Source organism: Eretmochelys imbricata, chromosome 2, assembly GCF_965152235.1.
Source record: "Eretmochelys imbricata isolate rEreImb1 chromosome 2, rEreImb1.hap1, whole genome shotgun sequence".
Classification (NCBI taxonomy): Eukaryota; Metazoa; Chordata; order Testudines; family Cheloniidae; genus Eretmochelys; species Eretmochelys imbricata.
The window spans coordinates 194,321,015-194,347,424 of NC_135573.1; the positions used below are offsets into that span (position 1 = coordinate 194,321,015).

Below are 26,410 nucleotides of genomic sequence, written 5' to 3' on the forward strand. Positions count from 1 at the left end.
CAAGTTTCCCCCGGCTTTATAAAATATGGATAAAAGAAACAAATGTGACACTATTAAATTCTTACCTGAGTAGTGTTCCATGCTATCATACTGTTGTCCATAATGCTTTGTTTGTTTGAAATAGGGTTCTTTTGTTCTTGTGAGTAGACAACAAGTTGGCTATTAAACATAAACCTCATTCTAGCACGGGGGTGGGCGAACTACGGCCCGCGGGCCACATCTGGCCCACCAGCCGACTTAATCCGGCTCTCGAGCTCCCGCTGGGGAATGGGTGTGATGTTCCCCTCTCGTGTTATCTGGACCGGTGATCTACTAGGTCACTTCAACCCTTAACTCTGGGAGCCAGCCTTACCCTGCTCTGCTGTGGTAACCCCCACTCCTGGGCTGTTCACGCACAGCCTCTGGCATGTAAGCTGCTCCTTGGATTGTGCAACCGAATGACGCTAGCCAATATCTCCAGTCCCAGAGACAACCCTAGGAACCTCAGTCTTGCAGTGTCCAGTTATGCCCACTGGACACTGCAAACTTTGAGATCGTCAATTTAACAAAGAAATTGATATGTATCAGGTTTGTTATCCCAAGGGGAATCTCCAACACGCTTCAAACCAAACTCTCAGCTTCAGGTAGAATAAACAGATTTATTAATTACAAAGATAAATTTTAAGTGATTATAAGTCAAAGCATAACAAGTCAGATTTGGTCAAATGAAATGAAAGCAAAACGCATTCTAAGCTCATTTTAATACTTTCAGTGCCCTTACAAACTTATATGCTTCTCACCATAGGCTGGCTAGTTGTCATTGAGGCAGGCTCTCCCCTTTGGTCAGCGCTTCAGTTGCTTGGTGTGGTGTCTGTAGATGTAGGTGGAAGAGAGAGAGAGCATGGCAAATGTCTCTCCCTTTTATTATGCCCTTTCTTCCCTCTTGGCTTTGCCCCCCACGCCCTTTCAGAGTCAGGTGAGCATTACCTCATCGCAGTCCAAACTGACCAAAAGAAGGGGGGTGACTCCCTCTAGAGTCTAACAGATTCTTTTGTTGCTGCCCGGACCAGTGTCCTTTGTTCCTGTGAGGCTGGGCTGGGTTTGTCACATACCTGCCCTGATGAGGTGTGAAATGCCTCTCTGCTCTTGGAGAGATTTTTCCTGGGCTTATTTTAAGCTAGGAGGATACATTTTCAGCCTCATAACTACATACATGAAATCATAACCTATAACATTACTGTAACAGTTACTATAACATCACTATAACAACCATGCTCAGTGCATCAGGAGTCTTCTGAAAACACCCAGCATGACAAACTTTGCATTGGATGCCACACAATTATTTTACAAGGATGAACATGGGGGTGCTGGGTGTTCCTCGAGGTACAGAGCGTCACAGCAGAGACTGGGACTTGCCTCACTCCCGCACTTGAGCTGGGCAGTAGGGTCGGTGGCTGCTCCGTGTGTGTTTGTGCCACAGCTCTGTGCAGCTTCTGGAAGTATTGGGGCATCCGCCGTCCGGCTCCTATGTTTAGGGATAGCCGGGGGCTCCGTATACTGCCCCTACCTCAAGCGCTGCCCCTGCAGCTCCCATTGGCTGGGAACTGCGGCCACTGAGAGCTGCAGGTGCAGCACCTGCGGATGCGGCAGCATGGAGGAGGGACATAATGCGTTTCCAGTAGCTTCCTGAGGTAAGCACTGCCCAAAGCCTGCACCCCTGACCACCTCCCATACCCCAGCCCTGATTCCCCTCTAAACCCCTCAGTCACAGCCTGGAGCACCTCCTGCACCCCAAATCCATCATCCCCAGTCCCACCCCAGAGCCTGCACCTCCAGCCAGAGCCCTCACCACCCCCCCACCGCGGTCCAACCCCCTGCTCCAGCCCAGAACCCCTTCCTGCACCCTGAACTCCTCATTTCTGGCCCAGCCCCAAATCCCTCACCCCCTCCTGGATCCCAGCCCTGGATCCCAAAAATGTTGTGAGCATTCATGGCCCGCCATACAATTTCCATACCCAGATGTGGCCTTCAGGCCAAAAAGTTTGCTCACCCCTGTTCTAGCAGGATGTGAAAAGCCAACTATAGCTCCAAAAGCTGTCTTTGCTATTTCAGTGGCATGCATAGGAACACTCCTGAGGTCAGAGAGATGCCTTTTGTGCTCTCCATGAAAAAATGGATTGATTTATAATGTGATTATAATCCTGTCAGAATCTTCTTGTGCACATGCAACAGATTTATTTTTCTACTCTTCCTTTATTTTCAGACCTTTTCAGCTGCACTGTGTGTATACTACCAGACCTTGTGAGCTGCCTGCCTGCTGGCTTGCTCTTTCCCATCAAAGCATCGTTTAGCCTACAGGAGGGTGTTCTCTGGGCTGGGATCCAGAAAATCATAAGCATTATGCTGCAGTCTAGTTTCATGATCACATACGTTGTTTTCTGGGACCACTGATTCATTCAGTACACAAGATAATGAATATGCTTCCTCAGTCGCTGAACACTATCTCCATTATTTGCTAGAACTGAATCAGACATACGTTACAGAATTAGGTTTTTGCCACCGGGACAGACTTCAGGAAGTTTGTCCTACAATGATAGTCAAATAGTTTTAGCAAGTCCCAACTGAACCCTGTCATCATGCTGTGCATTCTCATGGATTGAATTGAAATCTAGGCTTTTGTGGACTTAAACCTATTGAATGTCAAAATATAACTTAAAAATAGTTAGTGATTGTGCAATGCTCTGAAAATGTTGTTTAAGCTAGGAAATAAGAGGAAAGTTAAAAATACTACAGTAGAAAAACAATGGTGGTAAATATATTAATAATATAAATAGACATGATTAGTATTTGTTGAGGCTGATGGATACGTTTAGAATAAATTGAACACCCAGGTTTTCAGATTGCATGAGCTTCTAGCTGAGTGACTCCCATTGTTACCTGATATTTCACTTTTTCAAAAAGAAGCTGTAATTAGGTAACACTATTTACTCAGATTTGATCTATATTAACTTTTTGTCTTTTTCTAGGAGAAGATGGTGCAGGAAAAACTAGCTTAATAGGCAGACTTCAAGGAATAGAGGAGTACAAGAAGGGAAGAGGAATGGAATACTTGTACTTAAATGTGCATGATGAAGATAGAGATGGTAAGTATCAGTTGTGTATCCTCAGCAGTAAGAAGATTTTAATTCTAAACTGGATGGGATATGGAGTTTTTAATTTCCTAAGTCACTTGCTCAGATTTAGCCCAGGCCTTTAGTAACACTTACCTTCAAGTGGCAGTTTTGTTTATGCAAAATGTGTGTCTAATTTCCAATAAACAGGTATCTGCATAAGAGAAACCATCATAATAGGTACCCTCTGTTTAGACTGTCTGGGATAGAATGGTGGTGTGTCTTTAGAATACTTATTATTTGCATTACTATAGCCCCTAGGAGCCCTGATCAAAGACCAGGTCCCCCTTAAGCTAGATGCTATACAAAGAGAATAAAAGATGCCCCAAAGAGCTTACAATATATGATGAGACAACAGACCAACAGGAAAGTGTGAGGAAACAATGAGATAGTATTGGTCAGCATGGTAGACAGTAGTCTCAGCACATCAGTAGCCTAGGTGTCAAATATTTTGTAGACCTCATAGCATAAGATAGTTCTAAGGAGATATTTGATGTGGGAAGCTGAGGTAGATTTGTGGATGTTTATGGGGAGCCCTTCCCAAGCATGAGGGGCAGCCTGGAGCAAAACAGGAAGGTACTTGTTTGGAATTTTCAAACAAGTGGGCCATGTAGGCTGGCATTATGGGGATAGGAGGCAGGAAGTGACATTTCAGTAGTGAATGAGTGGGGTGGGGATAGGATGTGAAGAGCCAAGAAAGTGAACACAGGTAGCTTATGTTTAATGAATTAGTAGGGGGAGCCAGTGGAGGGATGGAAAGGAGTGATGTGTTCAAAATGATGGGCTAGGAAAATTATTTTTGGACCAGCAGTCTGCATAGATGAGTGGAGAAAGATTGCATTTGTCTGTTTCAGAGAGAAGGATATTGCAGTAATTGAGGTGTGAGATGAGAGCCTGGATAGATAGAAAAGGCCGTATCCACAAGATGTCATGTAGAAAGAAATTGAAAAATTTAGGGGTAGCCTGGAAATGAGGCTAGAGTGCGGGCCGAGTCAAAGATTACAGCCAGGTTACAGTCCTGAGTGACAGGCTGGTGATGTCTACAGTGATTGAGAAGGGGGGGGGGAGGAGAGGGAGAATGAATAATAGTCTGTTTTAGCCATATAGAGTTTGAGCTCATAGCTAGACATCCCTGAGGAGCTGTAAGAAAGGCTGAGATTTTAGTTTGGACAGAAGGAGACAGGTTTGGAGTAGAGAGGTAGATCTGAGAGTAATCAGCATAGAGAGAATAGTTAAATTTGTGATTGTGGATGCGATTACCCAGGGATAAGGTGTAGAGGAAGAAGAGATGGGGACCCAAGGTCAGAGCCTTGTGGAATCTCCCTAGAAATTTGGAGGAGGGTTGAAGAGGGTCCTCAAAGGACATACTGAAGGACTGATTAGAGTGGTGGGAAGAGAACCAGAAGAGGACAAGATTTCAGAAATGGCATGGTTGGTAGCATCAAGGGTGGATTAGGGGTCAAGGAGGATAAGAGTGGAGTCCGGGATCTGAACTTTGAGGAAGAGGTTTTTGTAGATTTTCGTGAGGACTGTTTCAATGCAAGAAGCAGGATTGGTGTGGGTCTAGGATGGAATTGGAGGAGAGAAACTACTGACAGCAATTTTAGACAGTGTATTCAATGAATTTAGAGATGAAATGAAAATATGGCAGTAACTGGAGAGATAAATGGGGTCAATGGTGGCTTTTTTAGATGGAAGAGACTTACACATGCTTGTATTGTGAGGGGAAAGAGCCAGAGAACAGCAAGAGGTTAAGGTCGGGATGCGAGTTGTCGTGAACGGGTGGGATGGGGTTACTGCGGGAAGTGGATGGTTTAGAGGTGAGCAGAAAAAATACTTCTGAGTATGTGATGGAAGAGGAGCATTGTAGGAGGGGAAGTGAAGACAATCCAAGGGGAGGGGAAGGTCACACATTTTGTTAACTTTCCCCTCGAAGAAATTGGTGAGATCCTGTGCAGAGAGAGGTTTTGAGGAATAAGTCAAAGGTGGCAGAAAGGCAGCTGGGATTGTGGGCATGGGATTCATCTAAGTTAAAGTAGAGCTGTTTTAGCTAGAAAGATAGCATGAAGGAAGAGAAATTCATAATGGATAAAGTCAGACTGGTCATGGGACTTCCTCCAGAGATGCTCTGCATAGCAAGAACAGGACCAGAGGAAGCAAATGTTGGGGGTGATCCAGAGGGGTTGGCAGGGCAGACCTTGCAATAGGAGAGGGACGCAAAAGTTAAGGGTGGGAAGCATGGAGAAAATAAACAACCATATTAACGGAAAAAAGGGAAGGGGGCACTGGGAGCAGATGGAAAAGTCATTGACACTGATGGAATGGAGGTCATGGGTAGTGACAGATTGAGGGAGTGAGGTGGCTGATGGACAGTGCTGAAAAAGGGTAGGAGATTAGATCAGAAAGGAGGAATTTGGTAACAGATAATAGAAAGCAGTCCTTGGTGAAGACAGTCCAGTGAAATGTCATTTTGATGAGTTTGAGTAACAGCCGTGTTAGTCTGTATTCGCAAAAAGAAAAGGTGTACTTGTGGCACCTTAGAGACTAACCAATTTATTTGAGCATAAGCTTTCGTGAGCTACAGCTCACTTCATCGGATGCATGGAAAGCTTATGCTCAAATAAACTGGTTAGTCTCTAAGGTGCCACAAGTACTCCTTTTCATTTTGATGAGTGGGAGCATTGCACCAGGGCTGCAGTTTGAATGAAGAGTTGAGATCAAGGAAATGTGCAGTTAAAGGGTTGGATTGGGTCATCAACATGGAAGCTGAAGTCATGGAAGATGAGTGTGGAAGATGGTGAGGAGAGGAGATAGAGATCCAAGAGTCAAAATCAGTGGGAGAGGCTGATGGGTGGACTGTAGATCAGGGGTGTTCAACCTTTTTTTTTTTTTTTTTTCCCTCTGAGGCCCCTCTCGACATGCTATAAAAACTCCAGGGCCCAGTGGGGGTAGGGGAGCCTTGGGACAGGGCATTGGGCATAGGTGTAGTTTGACTTCTATTTGGGAGCGGGCCACACAATCATTTTACAAGGATGAACATGGGGGTGCTGGGTGTTCCCCCGAGGTACAGAGCATCAGTCAGAGATTACTGTGATCCTTCTAGATATCTCAAGAGAAAAGATGGAGGAGGATCGGTGTGAGATTAAGAATGGTGGTATGAGAGGGGTGGTGGAGAATGGTTACGTAAGGTGGAGTGGGTGGGGGTGAAGAGAGGGCCAGGATTTGCGTAAATGTCACCAGAGGGGACAAGGTTGCGGATGTGGGTCTTAGGTTATTGCTGGTGGGAGGAGTGGGAATCTCAAGGTAGAGAGGATAAAAGTAGGCAGAAGTGGTGGGGAGCTGTAAAGGGATAAGGGGAACTACAAAGGTGGGATTGAGCCAGTGGGGATGAGAGGAGGAAGATGGATGAGGCACACTGCATAAGTGATGTGAAGTCTGTACTTCTGACTATGCTGTATTTACCGGTTATGTGAATAAACAATACTCTGTATCCAGTGTTGTCAAACCAACACTCCTGATGAGCAATAAAAACAAGATTTTTAAGGAAAACTGCCCTCAATTTACTGAACCTGATAACTGTAAATGTTCCAACACTTTTAAATGACTCACCGGAGGAAAAATGTAATTAAAAATTAATGTTTATCTTAAACTTAAGAACATTAAGTATTTTTGGGAGGGGATATTTTGTATTTCTTGTAGGAGACTAGCTGTAAAGTATTTCTGTCCATTTCTCTTTTCCCCCTGCAAAAAATCAGGTTTCTGTTTCCTGTAATTCCACCTTTTGCAAGGCCTGGTACTGTTTCTGCCCTTTTGGGCACATCATGCCATGGCACACACTCTCCTTAGTACTTATGGGTATCATAGAGAAGGCTATGTCAACACTACAGCCGGAATTGACTTTCTGAGATCAATCCGCTGGTAGTCGATTTTAGCGGGTCTAGTGAAGACCCGCCAGATCAACAGCAGATCGCTCTACAGTTGACCCCGGTACTGTACCCCCGACGGGAAGAGTGAGGTAAGAACCGTCGACCCCTCAGTGGAAACTCGACCTAAGGTACATCGACTCCAGCTACACTATTCACATAGCTGGAGTTGCATAGCGTAGGTTGACTTACCACAGTAGCGTAGACATAGCTGAATAGAGAGAAGCAGACACATTACAGGGAGCCATATTGGATTGTGGCCGCTCAAAGCGGGGATGTAAAAGTGATCCTTCAGCCCTGATCTAGCTCAACTCTTAAGGAAAAGCTGATAGTTTTGAGCACTGAAGGCCTAAATATTCTCTTACTGTAATACTTGCTTTACACTAATACTCTGAAGACTAACATTTTAAAGTACTTGCAGATGTAAAATGTTACAGAATTTGCCAAGTATTATGTTAAGGTAATGTGCTTTCACTTTCAGGAACTTGCTCTGGGGAAGTTAGTGTCACTTTAAGGGTCTCTTTTTTAAAGAAACCAATTTGTTGGCTGATAAATTGCAGACATAGAGTATGCAAAGATGGTGCATGTTCCTTGGGTTTTACGTACCGTCTCATGGAGACAAGGAGCTAAGAAATCTGATATTAGTAAAAACTGTCAACACAATTCTAATATACTAACTCTGATCCAATAGACTACATTTTAAAAGGATAACTTACAGATTTTAGTTTGTCTTGTATTTTCTACTTTTTATTACAGATCAAACAAGGTGTAATGTGTGGATTTTGGATGGTGACCTGTATCATAAAGGTCTCCTTAAGTTTGCAATGGAGGCTAACTCTCTAAAGGACACTCTGGTTATGCTGGTCGTAGACATGTCTAGGCCTTGGACTGCACTGGATTCCTTACAAAAGTGGGCAAGTGTTGTAAGAGAGCATATTGACAAATTAAAAATTCCTCCTGAAGAAATGAAAGAAATGGAACAAAAGTGTGAGTATTTTAAAAAATAGAAACTGTTGAAATTAAATATACTTAATGCTTTTTTGAGCTATTTAACTTATGATGTAGACTGTTTTTATTCTTTGGAAACTCAGCAAAGTAACTATCTTGAGTTAGGTTATCTAAATTGTTCTATTAAAGTACCTTCAATGCACGAGTAGTATTTCTCTGTTTAGAAAAACTTTGAATTAGCATAAAAGTTGTAACTTCTAAAAGCCTTGATCTTCAAAGTTTTTTCTTGTAGTTCTGTTCAGACTGCAGAGCTAGGTAGATATCAGGCATTGGGGTTAAAAGGCAGCACATAGGCACTGTTTCCGCCTTCATCGCTTAGGTAATAATAATTGTATTTGCTCAAAGACCTTGTCTACACTAGAGAATTTTGAACCAATGATGTCTCTGTTCAGGCTTTCATGATGTAGTAAAAATGCCTGAGCCCTGTCTACATTAACTTTTGCACCATTGATAGCACTAGTGCTGGTGAGCATCAGCTGCTAAGTCAGTTAGATGTTGCAACACCAGGTGGAGCAGTGCCTAAAAACATTTAAAAATCTGGGCCTAAGTGACACACTCACAGTGGTACAGGAAGTCTGTGGCAGAGCAGAGATTTGAACCCAAATCTCCCAATCCTAGGCGAGGGCCCTAACAGCTAGATCATCCTTTTTAGGTAGAACTGTGCTTTGCTAAAGTGTACAGTACTGCAATAGTTGACACAGTTCTGGAATTGAAACCTTAAGTTAAATTTTAAGATGGACTACTCGTTTATATATTTGGTTAAATATCTATAGAGACTTTGTATAAGGATGGATTATCATTGTGAGTCGCATTCAATCATTCCTTCAAGGATTTTCTTAAAGAACTGGCTTAGTGGCTCTGATTTTTATAGGGGAGCCCAAAACCAGCTCCAGGATCTGGTCTTATTCTTTGGGTTGGAAGCATTATGGAGGCAATGTTCTCTACCTCAAGTAAAATAATACTGGAGTCTTTGCCTCTGATTACCTAATAGTGTCCCTTACTGGGTGAATGTCACTGAAAGGCTATAAAGTGTTCCATCTGAAAAATAAATTTTGCCTGATGTCTTTAGTGCTTCTCTCTTTGTTGAGCACATCTGGTTCTTCTGTTTGCTTGATTGCCTTTTTAGTATGTAGCCTTTCGGTTGCCTTCAAAACTACTATTTACTACTTATTTAGCTCGTTAGTTACATTGAGTCACTATCTTCAGGATAGGGCTGCTTGTTCTAACTGAGCTAGGAAGTTGCAATAAATTAGGGAAAATAGTATTTACACATCAAAACCACCATTTAAAGATTATAATTGATGTCCAGGTATGGCCTAACTAGTTCTTCTCACATCATCTGGGTTTTTGTATTAAGTGATGTATCACTTTACATTCAGAAAAAGAAATGAAGTATACAAGTTAGGGAAATAATTAGATTTTCATTTAACGGGGGGAAAAGACCCTGTCAACATTGCATTTAAAAACTTTGATCTTTAGATTTTCCTGACTTGTGTACTTGATTTCTCAATTTCAGTGGCATTAGTTTTTGTGTTTGATTTTGTTTTTTAATGTTTTAAGAAAAGGACAATGTTGGAGCAGCCTTTAACTAGGGCAACATGTTCTAAATCATTATAAGGTAAGGATGCCATAAAATACTAGTTAAAAAATAATTCCTAAAGTTCATGTGCTCAGTGGTTATTTTAGCACTCATAGTCTTAAAAATATTGAACTAATTTTCTTAGGTTATTTTTTCTTCCTCATTGTCTTTGTTTTATAGTCCTCAAACGTAGACAACTGAAGCTGGAAATGTGAGTTACAAAGGTAAAACATATGAGGAAAGCATTTACCCTACTTTCCTGTTCAGATGGATGAACTAGTTGTACTTATGTTCTCTTTTTTAAAAAAATAAATAATCTTTAAATTGAATAAGACCATGGATAATTTCATTTCCAGAAGTGTCTGAGAATTATGAGCAATTGAAAATGTAGAGCAGTGGTCCCCCAACTTTTGAGGATTGCAGCCCCTCTGCCCCTGTCTGTGCCCCCCCAGAGCCAAGGCCAGGAGTGGGGTCATGGCTCCGTGGGGGGTGGGAAGGACAGCAGTAAGGGGGCCACAGCTGGAGGTGGGGATGGGGATGGGGCTGAGGCTGAGGGTGGGAACAGGAACAGGGACAGGAACGAGCTGCGGCCAGGGGCCAAGGCTGGGGGCGGGAGCAGAGCCGCAGCTGGATGCTGTGCCGCTCTGGCCCCAGGCTGGGAAGAGAGCTGTGGCCAGGGGCCAAGGCTGGGGGTGGCGCTGGGAACTGAGCTGCAGCTGGGCCATGGTGGGGTTTGGCAGCAGGGCCCCTGGCCAGGTGCAGAGCCCCACCAAGGCTGGGGATGGGTCAAGTGTGGAGCTGGGGCCACGGCGAGGCTGGGTGGCACTCCCTGCCTGCCCCCATAGGGGGCCCGCCACACTGTCCTGAATGTTCCTCCGTGCCCCCCAGGGGGCACACCCGACAGTTTGGGGATCTCTGTTGTAGAGGAAACTTGAACACGTATATTTAAAAATGGATTCTTGTCAGCAGACATCGTTATCCCTATGTTAGTGGATCCCATACTTTTATTATAGTAAGAGTAATAGTGACTGCTTTAGTTAAATGCTTCCATTCTCCAACTATTTTCAGTCACTTCCTGGAACTTGCATCTACTGACCTAAAATTTCATGTTTTTTATTTAAGGTGAATGTGTGTTGTTGTTGGGTTTTTTTTAAATAAATGAAACTGCTCAACCATTTCTTAGTGCGGGGAAGGGGGCACATAGGGAAGGCTTTCCTACTGTATTAAAAATGTGGAGTAGGAACTCTAGCTGCATAGCAAAAAGTGAACTATAGGATATGCTTAGGTTAGTCTATGGCCAGGGCTTATTAGAAGTCCTACCCTCCATCCATGCAAAAGTGTTGAGAGAGGGCTCTTGTGGCCCTCCTAAGGTTCTGCTAGAGGAACAGGAAATGAGCTCTTCTTCTGCAGACATTGGTTCCATTGCTGAACATTCTAAGGGTACATCTACACTGGGATAAAAGACCCGCGGCTTGCCCAGGTTGGCTGACTCAGGCTTGTGGGGCTTGGGCTGTGCGGCTTAAAAATTGCCATGTAGACATTTGTGCTTGGGCTGGTGCCTGGACTCTGGGACCTTCCACTCCCCCACGGGATCCCACAGTTGGGCTCCAGCCTGAGCCCGAACAGTTACACATCAGTTTTTCAGTCCTGGAGCTGCCCGCAAGCCCCAGTCAGCTGACCTAGGCCAGCTGTAGGTGTTTAATTGCTGTACAGGTGTAGCTTAAGTGTGTCTCTTCTCTGCAGAGCTAACTTGAGTGATTAGCACCTGGGTCAGCTTAACTCAGGTGTGAGCAACAACACTGCAAAGCCATATTCAAATTACTCTCCTCACTGGTGCTGCATTCATGTATGTGTATCGCTCGGACTTCTAGGGGCCATCCCATTGTGCTGCAGTAAGTTGAACTGCACTCATTCTTTCCCTGGGAGAACTTGTCTGTAACTTTTGGGGCCACAGAGGGAATTGTGGGCAGGCATTTGAGGACTGTCAGCACTTGAGTTGCATCCTCATTGGAAGGTGGGTGGGTTATCAGCCCAAGTGAAAACTTCACTTGTATTTTAGACTATATCTCCAGATGAGCCAGCTAACCTAGGCTGAAAGAACCACTATGCTTGAATGAGAGGATTTTATATAGACAGGAGGATGGTTTGGGGCAAGACTTGAGTAGGAGTCTGAGTTTGCGTGAAGATATACTCTAAGAACTTCACAGCAGAGCAGCTTTCTTTCAGGCTCTCAAAGGCCACAGGAGAGAGTAGGAGAAAAGCTAGCTCATCTTGGAGATGAGGCTTGGGAGGCCAAAAAGTTCTTGAAATGGTTTCACATAGAAAAAATGTTACATGCTGGGCTCAAAGTACAATGATGTAAAGCTCCAGCAAGTTCCTGTTTAAAAAAAATAATATTCTGCTTGGGTCATAGTGCTTTTCCATGCAAATCCTGGGTTGTTTCAGTGACACCCATGACCCCTTCCATAAGATCTGGCCTGTCTAGAGTCACCATAGTTCAGACCTGCTAAGGAACGTAGGACTGCAGATGAGCAAGACTCCATCTAGCAGGTCTATAGCTGGAGCAGGAGCCTTATGGAGCTCTCAAGCTCTTCCGGAGGAGGGACTTTACTCTGGTGGTCTTAAGAAGTGTGAAAGTAGGTTCTCCACAGCACCTGTGTTTGCAGGAGAGGTTCTCCCCCTGTGAACATGAAAAGTATGTGGGACAAGGCATTTTGGTAGTGTCCACCTAAATATCTCCAAATCATGGAATTGGGGATTGGGAAGAATCTAGGGAAATCAGTTTAAAAAAAAAAAAAAAAAAGTTTGCATGGCAAGTAAGGAATTGAGTAAGCTTTTACTATGCAGCCTTCATTATGTCCCTTTGAGCATATTTATTATTGTAGCTTTTAATTACCTGATCATACATAATTTCTCAAGCTGAGTCATTTGTTGTGTGCATGTACTCTACTATATACCTTACAGTCCATGAAACTAATTTACATGAAAAACACACTATAATCAATACTTATGATATACAATAAATGAATCATAAAAATGTAGAGCTGGAAAGGACCTCAGTAAACTATCTAGCCAACCCACCCCCATACTGAGAAAGAACCAAGTATACCTAGGTCATCCCTGACAGGTTTGTCTAACCTTTTCTTAAAAACCTTTAAAGACAGGGATTCCACAACATCCCTTGGGAGCCTATTCCAATATTTAACCATCCTTATAGTTTTTTCCTAGTATCGAACCTAAATCTCCTTTGCTGTAGATTAAGCCAATTGCTACTTGTCCTACCTTCTGTTCTCCATGTCCACTGTTGATCACTGTCCTCTTCATAACAGCGCTGAACATATCTGAAGACTGTTATCAGGTTTCTTAAGACTAGTTTTTTAACCTTTTCTCATAAATCAGATTTTCTAAATCTTTTATCATTTTTGTTGCCCTCCTCTGGACTCTCCACTTTGTCCATCTCTTTCCTAAAGAGCGGTGCACAAAGTTGCACACGGTACTCTAAATGAGGCTTCACCAGTGCCAAGTAGAGTGGAACAGTTGCCTCCTATGTCTGTCTTAAGACACTCTTGTTAATACATCGCAAAAAAAGTTTAGTATCATTCTGTAACTGAATCACGTTTTGTTTTTTGACTCTTATTCAATTTGTGATCCATTGTTACCCCCAGATCCATTTAAGTGGTACTAGTGCCTAGCCAGTTATTCCCCATTTTGTATTTGTGCATTTGATATTTTTTTCCTAAGTGAAGCACTTTGCATTTGTCTTTATTGAATTTCATCTTATTGATTCAGGACCATTTCTCCAATTTGTCAGTCATTTTGAATTCTAATCCTATCCTCCAAAGTGCTTTCAACCCCTCCCAGCTTGTTGTCATCTGCAAATTTTATAAACCTACTCTCTACTCCGTAAACCTACTCTCTACTCCATTAACAAAAGTATTGAATAGTACCAGACAGACCCATGTGGGACCCCACTAGATACATTCCCCACCCCCTCCCCCCAGTTTGACAGCAAACAATTGGTAATTACTTTGAGTATGGTCTTTCAATCGGTAGTACTCCCACCTTGTAGTAATTTCATCTAGACAACATTTCCCTAGTTTGCCTATGAGAGTGTCATGTTGGGATTATGTCAAAAGCCATACCAAAGTCAAGATATATCGCATCTGCTGCTTACCCCCATCCACTACACCTGTAACCCCGTCAAAGAAGGAGATTAGGGTGCTTTGGCATGTTTGGCTCTTGACAAATCCATGCTGGCTGTTCCTTATAACATTATTCTCTAGGTGATTACAAACTGATTGTTTAATAATTTATTCCAGTATCTTTCCAGGTATTGTGAAGCTAGGCTGATTGGTCTCTAATTTGGTAGATTCTTTTTGTTCTCCTTTTTATTGTACTACGTTTGCCCTTCTTCAGTCTTCTGGGACCTCACCTGTCCTCCATGAGTTCTCAGTGATAATAGCTATTGGTTCTGAGATTGCTTTAGCTAGTTAGTTCCTTAAGTACCCAAGAGTGAATTTCATCAGGGCCTACTGAGTTGGATACATCTAACTTACCTAAATATTCTTTAACATCTTCTTACTGTATTCTGGCTTGTGTTCCTGCCTACTTGTTAATATTGTATTAAGCATCTGGTCACAGTTAACCTTTTTAGTGAAGACTGAAACCAAATAGGGATTTAACACCTCAGCCTTCTTGATACTATCCATAATTAGCTCTCCTTCTCTGCTAAATAGTGGACCCACACTTTCCTTCATCTTTTGTTTGGTCCTAATATGCACCTCTACCCCAATATAACGTGGTCCTCGGAAGCCAAAAAATCTTTCCGCATTATAGGTGAAAACGCGTTACATTGAACTTATTTTGGCCTCAAGCATTTCCATTATTAATACAGTATTTGACACAAGAAGTTTTATTCTTGGTGTTTTTTTAGAAGTGGTGCATCTGATGTTGTCCTTCACATCAAGCCCAGGGTCGGGGCTCTCAGCCGCACGCCCCTGCCGGGGTTGGGGCTTGCGACCCCCCACATAACTGGGTCACGACCCTCAGTTTGAGAACCAATGTTATAGACAAGACAGAAAACCATTTTTGCTTCACCGCGTTATATCCGAATTCGTGTTATATTGGATCGCGTTATATCGAGGCAGAGGTGTATTATAGTACATTATCTATCTTGTTTCCTTTTATGTCCCTTGATAGGTGTAACTTATTTTGTGCCTTTGCCTTTCTGATTTTGTCCCTATGTGCTTCCGCTATTCTATTTTATTCATCCTCTATAATTTGTTCATGTTCCTATTTTTTGTAGGATTCCCTTTCGATTTTCAGGTTGTTAAAGAGCTCCTGGTGGAATCAAATTGATCTTTTACTATTCTTCCTATTTTTCCTTCTCATTGGGACAGTTTGCTGTTGTGCTTTTAATATTATCTCATTGAGAAACCGCCAGCTCTCCTGAAGTCCTTTTTCCCCCTTGATATGCTTCCCATGGGATCCTACCTACCAGTTCTCTGAGTTTGTTAAAGTTCAGTTTTTTAAAGTCCATTTTCCTTATTCCGCTGCTCTGACCCGGTTTTCTTAGAATCATGAAATCATCATTTCATGATCATTTTCATTTAAATTCCCTTCTAACTTCAGATTCAGCCAATGCTTCCCTGTTAGTCAGAATCAAGTCTAAAATGGGTTCCCCCTCGTTACTTCCTCCACCTTCTGAAATAGGAAGTTGACTCCAATGTATTCCCAGAACTCATAGGAGATTATTTTGCCATATTACTGTACCAACAGGTACCTGGGTAGATAAAATGCCCCATTACTATCCAGGTCTTGTGTTTTGGGTATGTGCTCTTTGTTCTAGAAATGCCTCGTCCGTGTCTTCCTCCTGATTTGGTAGTCTATACCCCTACCATGATGTTGCCCCTAGGTTTTTCCCTTTTGTCTTCACCCAGAGAATTTTAATGTAATTGAATAACATAAGAGAATAGTAGTCAAAGGGTATGAATAACATAAGCTAATAGTTGTGAATTATAATGTCCTGCTGTACCAGCAAATTTTTATGAAATTAATCTCATAATTAACCATCTCACTGTCTGAAATGCAGCTAAAGCAGGCGCTGTGGCTGTTGTGAAAATGTGTTTACAAAATTAGTAAAATACATAACTTTAAGAAAAGAATATGCATATGTACAAAACTGAAAAAAGTTTGAATGTCTAAGGTTGTAGAAAATATGGTGTTTTTGAGGAATAAAATGTGGTTATGTTATTAGACTATTGCATGCGTGCAGGAGGGTAGAGTTGAGGGTACAACCTTATGGTGTTATCACTTACTAACTTTGGAATGCCTAGTCATGCCGCCTTAAGCTTTTCTTAATGTTTTAAGTGAAATTTATACTGCTAAAATTCAATCTCTACACACAATTCTTATCTTTTTATCTACCACTATTCTGCCTGTTCCCTAGTCGTTGTTCTCTGTACCACAGTGAACTTTACAAAAAGAAGTTTCAATAGTAGAGTTTAGTAGAAGTTCTTTTTACTTTTTGTTAATCCATACAGTTTGTAATTCACCCAAATAATATGGTCTGGTTTAGGCTTTCAGATAGAATAGAAAAATTCTGTAGTGACACTCCTTCCTACTATAGTGTTAAAATATTCAGGATATAGTGTTAAACACTACAGTGGCTAAAATAAAATGAAATTACTTTGTAGTCTGCCAGGTGAAGGGATTTGTTCACTTTACCAACTCACAATAGATAGTTGTTCTATCGGTAGTGAAAGTAGTGACGTATTACTGTCTTACTGTGGTATATTCCCTTTTATTTTTGTTGCTTTTTACTGTGCATTTGTAAAGAGATGTAAAAATTTGGATGACCATTCCTAATTTTAGTTTCACTGGCATAACACAACAGCTAGGCAACTTGTCTACTGTGAATACTGCTGCTTCTGCTAATCATAATTCTCAGTATTGCCATCCACCCTCATCTGCTTATATCCACTCTGTTTCATGATATACTTTAGTCCCTGCCTCAAAGAGCAGAACTTACATATTCATAGGGTGTGTAGTGCCTATTGCAGTGGGAAACTGAGACCTCTCGTCACTTCCACAGTAGAATCTAAACGATAGTTGGATTTATAGTGTCCTGTGTATTGACTGTGTTCTTATAATGCTTTAGTAAACTTAATGTCTTGCTGTATGCTTCTTTCCAGTCATGGATGTATCAGATACTGGACTTACTAGTATTCTTCTGCACTGCTCAGGCCAATCGTTATTGGCAGCATTTCATGCATTTTTGTTGAGCTTTTTAAACATGAACAAACACTTACTATATAGTGTACAGTAAGTGGATTTTGGCAATGGGAATAATTATTGTTGAAATAAGTGGCTGCCATTATAGATAAATATTTTTCTTTCATTTCAGTGGTAAGAGATTTCCAAGAATATATAGAACCAGGAGAGGATTTTCCAGCTTCTCCACAAAGAAGAAATATGTCAATACAAGAAGACAAAGATGACAGTGTGATTTTGCCGTTGGGTGCAGATACGCTAACATGTAACTTAGGCATTCCAGTAGTAGTAGTTTGTACAAAGGTTTGTTTCAGGTTTTTAGAATTGTTTTTGTATATTTTACTTTAAAAGTGTGCTTCTGGTTACGGGTGGCTGACAATATTTGGCTTTTCTAAACTGAAAAAAGCACTCTGCATTCTGAATACTTTGTTTTTTCCCCTGATAAGAATTTTTTAAGAGCCACTTTTTGTGGAGCCTAGGCATTTTTCTCCCTTGAAATGAATTAACACTTTTCTGAACGTTGATGCTAGTAAACAAAGATATCTAGACATGAGATGCTAGTTTTTGTATTCTTTTACTTCAGATATGTTGCAAATCAAGCATTCTAAAGTCAGGAATTTCCAAATTTTAGATTTTTCCTGAAGTCTTAGTAATTGGTTTACTTTTATGTCCTCAGGTTAGATGTGTAAGATGTAACTAAAAGCAGCTGACAGTACTTGATCATAGGCAGGTCATCAATTTATAAATTAAAAAAATACCTTGTTAACATCTCTATCATCCTAATTCTAGTGAATCTTATGAAGATTGATTTAATCAAGCAAAATGAGCATAGTATTCAAAGACATTAGTATCAAGAGCAGAAGAACCAAATTTTGCAAATAAAAAAAACAAACGTATTCTGAGCTATATCAAAATAGTTATCCCTTGAGACTGATTCATACTCATGGTACATCTGTTAGTCAAGCAGATTTTCACCTTTTTGTGTGAGTGCGTGCACACATGAGCGTGCAGACCAGGAAGTTGAATTCTCATTTAATGACTGATTGGCTCACTTCTGCTAACAGAAACAGTTCTGTGATGTGCCTCGGCTTTCCAAAATAAATCTGATATGGCTACAGAAAATGCCACCATCACCACATCTACAGCCTGATCAGGGTTTCTTTAAAACAAGTTACACAAATACAGTTCCATCTTTTGGGTAGGATTTTTACATCTTGCTGAACTTGTTAAAATTGACTTGGCACATTTTCATGTACTCTGATCTCCCTCTGTAAATGGAGAGGATTGCAAAAAAACTGAGTTGAGTTCTTTGGTTAGTAGTTTAGGTGTTTCTGCATTAATATTTCATAAGAAAGAACATAAGAATGGCCATACTGGGTCAGACCAAAGGTCTATCCAGCCCAGTATCCTGTCTACCGACAGTGGCCAATGCCAGGTGCCCAAGAGGGAGCGAACCTAACAGGTAATGATCGAGTGACCTCTCTCCTGCCATCCATCTCCACCCTCTGACAAACAGAGGCTAGGGACACCATTCCTTACCCATCCTGACTAATAGCCATTAATGGACTTAACCTCCATGAATTTATCCAGTTCTCTTTTAAACCCTGTTATAGTCCTAGCCTTCACAACCTCCTCAGGCAAGGAGTTCCATAGGTTGACTGTGTGCTGTGTAAAGAAGAACTTCCTTTTATTTGTTTTAAACATACTGCCCGTTCATTTCGTTTGGTGGCCCCTAGTTCTTATGGGAACAAGTAAATAATTTTTCCTTATTCACTTTCTCCACACCACTCATGATTTTATATACCGCTATCATATCCCCCCTTAGTCTCCTCTTTTCCAGGCTGAAAAGTCCTAGCCTCTTTAATCTGTCCTCATATGGGACCCGTTCCAAACCCCTAATAATTTTAGTTGCCTTTTTCTGAACCTTTTCTAATGCCAGTATATCTTTTTTGAGATGAGGGGACCACATCTGTACGCAGTATTCAAGGTGTGGGCGTACCATGGATTTATATAAGGGCAATAAGATATTCTCCGTCTTATTCTCTATCCCTTCTTTATGATTCCTAACATCCCGTTTGCTTTTTTGACTGCCACTGCACGCTGCGTGGACGTCTTCAGAGAACTATCCACAATGACTCCAAGAACTTTCTCCTGATTAGTTGTAGCTAAATTAGCCCCCATCATATTGTATGTATAATTGGGGTGGTTTTTTCCAAAGTGCATTACTCTACATTTATCCACATTAAATTTCATTTGCCATTTTGTTGCCCAATCACCTAGTTTTGTGAGATCTTTTTGAAGTTCTTCACGGTCTGTTTTGGTCTTAACTATCTTGAGCAGTTTAGTATCATCTGCAAACTTTGCCACCTCTTTGTTTACCCCAGATCATTTATGAATAAGTTGAATAGGATTGGTCCTAGGATTGACCCTTGGGGAACACCACTAGTTGCCCCTCTCAATTCTGAAAATTTACCATTTATTCCTACCCTTTGTTCCCTGTCTTTTAACCAGTTCTCAATCCATGAAAGGAACTTCCCTCTTATCCCATGACTACTTAGTTTACGTAAGAACCTTTGAGGGACCTTGTCAAAGGCTTTCTGGAAATCTAAGTACACTATGTCCACTGGATCCCCCTTGTCCACATGTTTGTTAACCCCTTCAAAGAACTCTGGTAGATTAGTAAGACCTGATTTGCCTTTACAGAAACCATGTTGACTTTTGCCCAACAATTTGTGTTCTTCTGTGTGTCTGACAATTTTATTCTTTACTATTGTTTTAACTAATTTGCTCAGTTTTTAGGATTCTTCTGATATATCTCTTCTCCCTAACTTTCATAAGTAGTTGAGTAACCCACCTTCTTAGCAAGGTAGATTTGGGTATGGTTCTCTTGGGATCCATTTCCTTTTGGCCCTTCAATGGCCATGGGCATAAGCAAGTTGTATTTTCAGTTTGTCCTTTCTCAGGGAATGAGGGAATAAGCTATTACTGTCAGTTCACCACTTGGCCAATGCTTTCATTTTTTTAGTCAAAACCTTGTTTGTTTGTTGTGGGGTGTGTGTGTGTGTGTTTTGTTTTGGGTTTTTTTGATTGCAGAGCTAGATAGCATTTTTGTATGTCTAGGTGTTTCGTTGGCCCTGATACTACAATAGCTAAACCCACTGCAGAGAGTACCATGTTTTGATTTCAGCATAGGTGCAGTCCTCCACTGTGTGATTCTTAGAGCCCTGCGAATCTGCGGGTATCTGCTTTATATCCGTGGATCGTTTCTGTGGATAACGCCGATGGGGATACAAATTTTGTATTTGTGCATGGCTCCGACAGTAAGAGCCAGGCAGGCAGCTGTGGGGAACCATGGCGCGGACCCTCCACCTGCCCTGGGCTGGGAGCTGGGGGGGGCAGGGACATGAGCTGAGGGCTGATCAGGCCCCCCGCCTAGGGCAGGTGGCATGACCCAGGCTCCCCACAGCTGCCAGCACAGCTTTTCCTGACCCGGCTCTGGCCAGGATGGGCAGCTCTCGGAGTCGCAGCCCAGCCATTGTAAGAGCTGGGTGGGCAGCTGTGGGGAGCCATGGCGGATGCTCCAGCTGCCCTCGGCAGGGAGCCCAAGCAGCTCCACAGGTCACCTCCCCCTCCCCCCAAGCCAGGCCAGCGTGGAGCCCAGCTGGGGAGCCACAGCGAACCTTCCACTTGCCTGAGGTGTGTGGGGGGAGGGCAGAGCCTGAGAGCAGGCCATGGCTGTGTCCCTGCCCGGCCAAGGGCAGGTGGAGGATCCGTAACTCTGCGCGGCCTCCCCACAGCTGCCTGCATGGCTGTCCCCAACCCAGCTCCGGCCAGGGACAGGGGTTACCTCTTAGAGCCGCAGCCTGGCGACGGTGTAGAGCCCTGCAAATCCACAGATGTGGATACATGTTTTTGTATCCATACAGGCCTCTAGTGAGTCTTTCACTGCAGCTGAAAAACTTGCAATTCTTGCCATTCCATAGCCAGTTGTAACTCCCTGCCTTTAGTGCTGGTTTTAATGTTGCCTGCATCAGCTGTAGGTTCAAAAATGTGTTCCTTAATTTGTTCTGTTTAGGTGATTAAATGTCTTTATAGGTTTTCTTTTGTTTTTTATCTGCTAACTAGAGGAGTAACAACATTGCTATTTTTAAAAGATGCTGAACATGCAATATTGCTTGTTTGTTGTTTTTTAACTTGACAGTGTGATGCCATTAGTCTCCTGGAAAAAGAACATGACTACAGAGATGAACACTTTGACTTCATTCAGTCACATATCCGACGGTTTTGTTTACAATGTATCCTTTAAAGTTTGAAATGCGTAATAATGGCATATCTGTAATCCTTATAAGATCCAAATTGTGACAAACTTATGTGGCTTGAACACAATTATTCTAGGACCTAGCCTGAGTCCACCACTGAGTGACTGGTTTAACTGAACCGAGGTCCCTAGGGAAGATTCTGTTATGCTGGGCCATGTCAGGTTTAACCTTCTTTATACTGTCAAGTGTTGTGGATTTTTTTTTTTTTTTTTTTTAAACAGGGCTATCAGGAAGAGAAGTCCAGCATACCTTCTTGTCCATGGCTTCCTAGATTTCCTTTCACTAACCCTTTCATAATCAAATGCTGAATAGTTGCCCTAAAACTGAGTTTAAGATGATCCCTGAAATAGCCTACCAACAGCAAGATAATTCTCACTTCAGTTTACATTTGAATATACTTCAAGTACACTTGATTATAAGGCATGTAATCATTTTGGCCTGACTATTGGATCAGTCTTTTGTAATACTGAATAGTTCTCCAAGACTTTTCAAATATTAAAGATGTAGGAAAAATGCATAACTCTACGTGGAAGGATAAGCTGGCTTTGCTTACCTTAAAGGCATGTGGATACAGAGCTCATGCTCAAGCTGACTGTCAGCATTTTTCTTAAGTTCCCAACATTGTTCTAACACAAATGGGAACATTACAGTAGAATCTGAGTTACGAACTGACCAGTCAACCACATACCTCATTTGGAACCAGAAGTATGCTATCAGGCAGCAGCAGAGACCAAAAAAAAAGGGTAAATACAGTACCATGTTAAACATAAACTAAAAAAATAAAGGGAAAGTAGCATTTTTCTTCATAGTAAAGTTTCAAAGCTGTATGAGGTCAATGTGCAGTTGTAAACTTCTAAAAGTTTACAACCATAACGTTTTTTCAGAGTTACAAACATTTCAGAGTTATGAACAACCTCAGTTTCCGAGGTGTTCGTAACTCTGAGATTCAACTGTACTATACACAATTTTACCCCTTGTCATCTAACCTTGCAAAGAGTAGGTCTAGAGGACATTTAAAATTCCAGCAGCTTGTCCGCACTATTATACCAGCATTGGAGCTGCAGTGAAGGGCAATGTTAAGAAAGGTAGTGTCGACAAGATTGTAGAGAAGTTAGCATTTGTGGACAAATTATAGTTCAAGAACTTGAGACCCCAGTCAGGATTGGCACAGTGCCTGCCCCAAGCAGTTTATAATTTAAGACCCCATCCTCCAGTTGGGATCTATGCTAGCAGACCAAATTGTAGAATTAACACCCAGTACAATACAAATGGATATAACCAAAAAGGTGGGAGGGAGGATATTAAGTGATAGCTAGTTTATGTAACTATACTCCTATGTGTATAACTTGAGGTTTTTTAAATATAGGATATAAATCTATCAAATAGGTATTAGAAATCCCACTGGATATTTTCCTGGTCATTATGAAAAAGGAAAGTTTTATGAGTTGAACTACACATACTGAAATGTGCCCTTTACCTTTTTTGGAGATATTCAGCTTCTAATATCCAAGTTTCAATTGTTTTAAGTTTGCCAGACTCTCTAAATACTTCCAACATTATTTCATGATTCTGTAGAGCACTTAGAGAGGACAAAGCACTTTAAGTGTTAAACATTTTTCTTAATATTTGTTACATAATTTAAAGACTGATATACCACTATTTAGAGAAATTTCATAATTAAAAACTTTAAAGACTCTGAAAGAGCAACACCATCTTAGTGTCATATTGGTGTTGGCAGACACATCAGCTAACTGCACATGTGTGTTGACATTATACTCACCCCTTGTAGGGAAACGTATACCTTCATTTTATACGGTACAACTCTGCTCCTTTAAAAAGAATTTCTAGGAGGAATTAAGAGGACTTTGGCAATAACTGCTGGTTCGTTTAGTACTTTTGAGATAACCAACTTTGATAATTTACCATGAATGTTGTGGTAGCATTGTGGGCTTTTCTTTGGGGAGTTAGAAGAGCCTGTTGCTGCTATAAAAGCTACAACGTACAATTGACTTGCTGAGTAGAGGTATTTATTTTGCCTGGCTTTTTCAGTCTCTAAATGAGTTTATAAAATTAAGGTTAGTTTCAAATAGAAATTTTCTTTGAATAGTTCTAGCGGTTATAAAGTTTGCTTTTGGAAACAGTGAGCAGTGTTATAAAAAGATTAGTTAACTGTTAGCTTGAGCTAATAAAACTCCTGATTTTCTTTTAACAAATGTGTTCAGATGGTGCAGCGCTTATTTACACTTCAGTAAAGGAAAATAAAAATATTGATTTAGTGTATAGATATATTGTCCAGAAATTATATGGATTTCCTTTTAATGTATCTGCTGCTGTTGTGGAAAAAGATGCAGTATTTATGTAAGTTTATCTTAATTATTAAATATTCATTCATGTATACATTTGTATCTACACAGTATAGTGTATATAAGAGATAGTGGTTCTATAAAGCTATTTCGATTTTGTTCCAACATTAACATTCACTAAATTTGTGTGTTAAGTGTTACAAATTCACAGTAAGAACAGGTTTGGGTTTTTCTGGATTGTTAGTTAATGGGTTAAAACTGTTGGTGAGCAGACACTGTTTTGGAGGGAGGAAGTGTCAAGCCAATTTTTAAAGTGGAATGTTCCACCGGGAGAAAATCACTTCTCCAATGTATTACACTGAGCAAAATAAAAATACTTCAGATAGCTGATGCTGCTAATCACTGGCTGATGTAGAAGAAGGCAGTTATTAAAACTTTTGTTTTGGTTTTCAACAATGGTAATCTTTATCCACAGGTTGATATTGGGTATTAGGGAACAACCAAGTGAATATTTAAATTTGAAGATCAATGTCTGTATTTGTTTACCTTAAGCCCTGCAGGATGGGATAATGACAAGAAGATAGGAATACTACATGAAAACTTTCAGACACTAAAAGCAGATGACAGTTTTGAAGATATCATAACAAAACCACCTGTCAGAAAGGTAATTTGATTTCAGTATCTTTCAAAGGAAACCTGTTTTGTTAACATGTAGGAATATAACACACATTGCGTCTTGGTTGCCATATTTTAGAGCATTTCTCCCTTCCCTTGGTTGGCTACCCCATGCTTATTAACCACAAATGACACATGCTTATTAACCACTTATTGTTCGTTTTCTGGTTACCTTCCTTATGTGAGTTGCCCAGTTTGCTTTCTGCTTCCTCTTGAAAGTCACCAGTAACGAGCTTTCATTACTTACTGTTTGCGTTGTTATAGTTAGTTGCTGTGCAACATGGAGAGGAAGAAACAGATGGGTGTTGCTGCATATAGCACACTACTCCCCTCAGTATCTGGCTTATTTTGCTCAATCTGAGCAGGTGCTGGTTCCAACAGCAGCTTTGGAAGTGGCATAAACATCTAACTCAAACTGTTCATGATGGGTTGTATTCTTATGCCTCTACCTTCATGGAGGTGACTTGAACTGGATCTGTAGACAATCCTCTGGATGGTGGATGTGGTGAAAATGAAGGAACAGCCTTCCAGGTAGGATCTATGTCCTATGTTCAGACATAGGTAAGAAATCTGCATACACAAGGCTCAGTGTATCTTAATTCTAGCTCTCTAAAAAGAGAATGGAAGCCTGCTGTTTGCTCTTCTCAATCATCAGTGTTTCTCCTCCATTACTTAAAGGGTTTATTTATTTCATCCAACAAAGAAGTGTCTGTAGATCTTTTTCTACCCCTCTTCTCCCTATTGCCATTATTCTCTGTAGAACTTCCTTCAGAATAAAGGAAAACTGTTGATGAAAATTCAGAAATACAACCTTAAAGCCCACCTCTTAAAATGTCTAGGATTACCTGGTAAAATAGCTATTTAAAAACCCTTCTGTTCTCTTCACCAGTAGAAAAAGATACAGGGGGCAAAATCATTTAGCCATTGGGGTGTATGGAACCAAACTAAATCAGGCTGCAGTGCCCCAGGTGTCAGTTACTGACCTCATAATCTCAAACTATAAACTCAGTAGTGAGTCAGGGTGGCTGGTGTCTTCTCTTCTCCCCAAAAGTGTAATCTATAACAGCGGTCTTCTCCAAATGCTAACGTATCCCTGGCTCATTGATTTAAGATCCACATTATAGAAACACTGAAGATGTAAATAGAAAACTTCTTGATTTAGTTGCTTCTTAGTTAGCGAGACAAAGTGGGTGAGATAATATCTTTTATTGGACCAACTCCTTTTGGTGAGAGAGACAAGGTTTCGAGGTTATTCAGACCTCTTCAGGTCTAGGAAACTTACTCTGGAGGAATGTCTACATTGCAATTAAAAACCCTCGGCTGGCCCATGCTAGGTGTCTCTGGTTCTCAGGGCTTGGGCGGTTGGGCTATTTAATTTAGTGAAGACCCCTGGGCTCCAGGATCCTGCAAGATGGGAGGATCCCAGAGCTTGGGCAGCAACCTGAGCAGGAAAGTCTCCACTACAGCCCCACAGCCTGAGCCCCATAAGCCAGAGCCAGCTGGCCTGGGCCAGCTGTAAGTGTCTAGTTGCAGTGTAGACATACCAAGAGTGTCACAGCTAAATACAAGATGGAACAGATTGTTCTTCTTCGAGTGCTTGTTCATGTCAATTCCAATCAGGTGTGTGTGCGTGCGCACATGGCAGCCAGAAGATTTTTCCTAGCAATATTTATCAAATCTGTCTGAGCGCCCCATAGTGTGGTGCCATCATGTCACTCAATACTGACCCACCACCCCCTCAGTTCCTTCTTACCGCCCGTGACAGTTAGCTGGAACTTCCCCTTGCTCTTGTCGTGACAAGCGCATTTGGCAGTCTGTATATAGTTTTCATTAGTTCTGTAGTTAGTGTTAAGTAGTTAGTAGGTACTTTGCTTAGGTTTCCTTTGGAGGGGTTTCCTCTCCAGTGCTATCCAGGTGCTAGGGCATGCCGTGGTCTCCTTGCTTCAAAGTCTGTGAGGTCTGCGGCAAGTGTATGCCCCGAAGCAATCCTCAAACTTTGTGTTCGAAGGATCAAAAGGATCGCTGTAGGATCTGCAGGGGGTTTCGCCCCAGGACACTGAAGGTTAGAGATCAGTGCCTGAAGATCGTACTAATGGAAGTGGCACTCCAGCCCCAGTCCGACCCCGGATTGGCGGACCCGGCACCAAATACCTCCTCAGTATGCAGTGCCCCAGCACCGTTG

The 26,410-nt window shown here is 41.6% G+C and overlaps 1 protein-coding gene across 1 annotated transcript in view; it reads left to right on the forward strand.

The window, feature by feature from the left end:
- DYNC1LI1 (dynein cytoplasmic 1 light intermediate chain 1) overlaps positions 1 to 26,410 on the forward strand; it is a 55,014-nt gene that overhangs the window by 14,950 nt on the left and 13,654 nt on the right. Inside the window, exons 3-8 of the mRNA XM_077811231.1 lie at positions 3,006 to 3,122; positions 7,829 to 8,059; positions 17,065 to 17,234; positions 21,133 to 21,226; positions 23,473 to 23,608; positions 24,106 to 24,217. Coding sequence (XP_077667357.1) covers positions 3,006 to 3,122; positions 7,829 to 8,059; positions 17,065 to 17,234; positions 21,133 to 21,226; positions 23,473 to 23,608; positions 24,106 to 24,217 — 860 coding nt within the window. The remainder of the gene's footprint in view (positions 1 to 3,005; positions 3,123 to 7,828; positions 8,060 to 17,064; positions 17,235 to 21,132; positions 21,227 to 23,472; positions 23,609 to 24,105; positions 24,218 to 26,410) is intronic.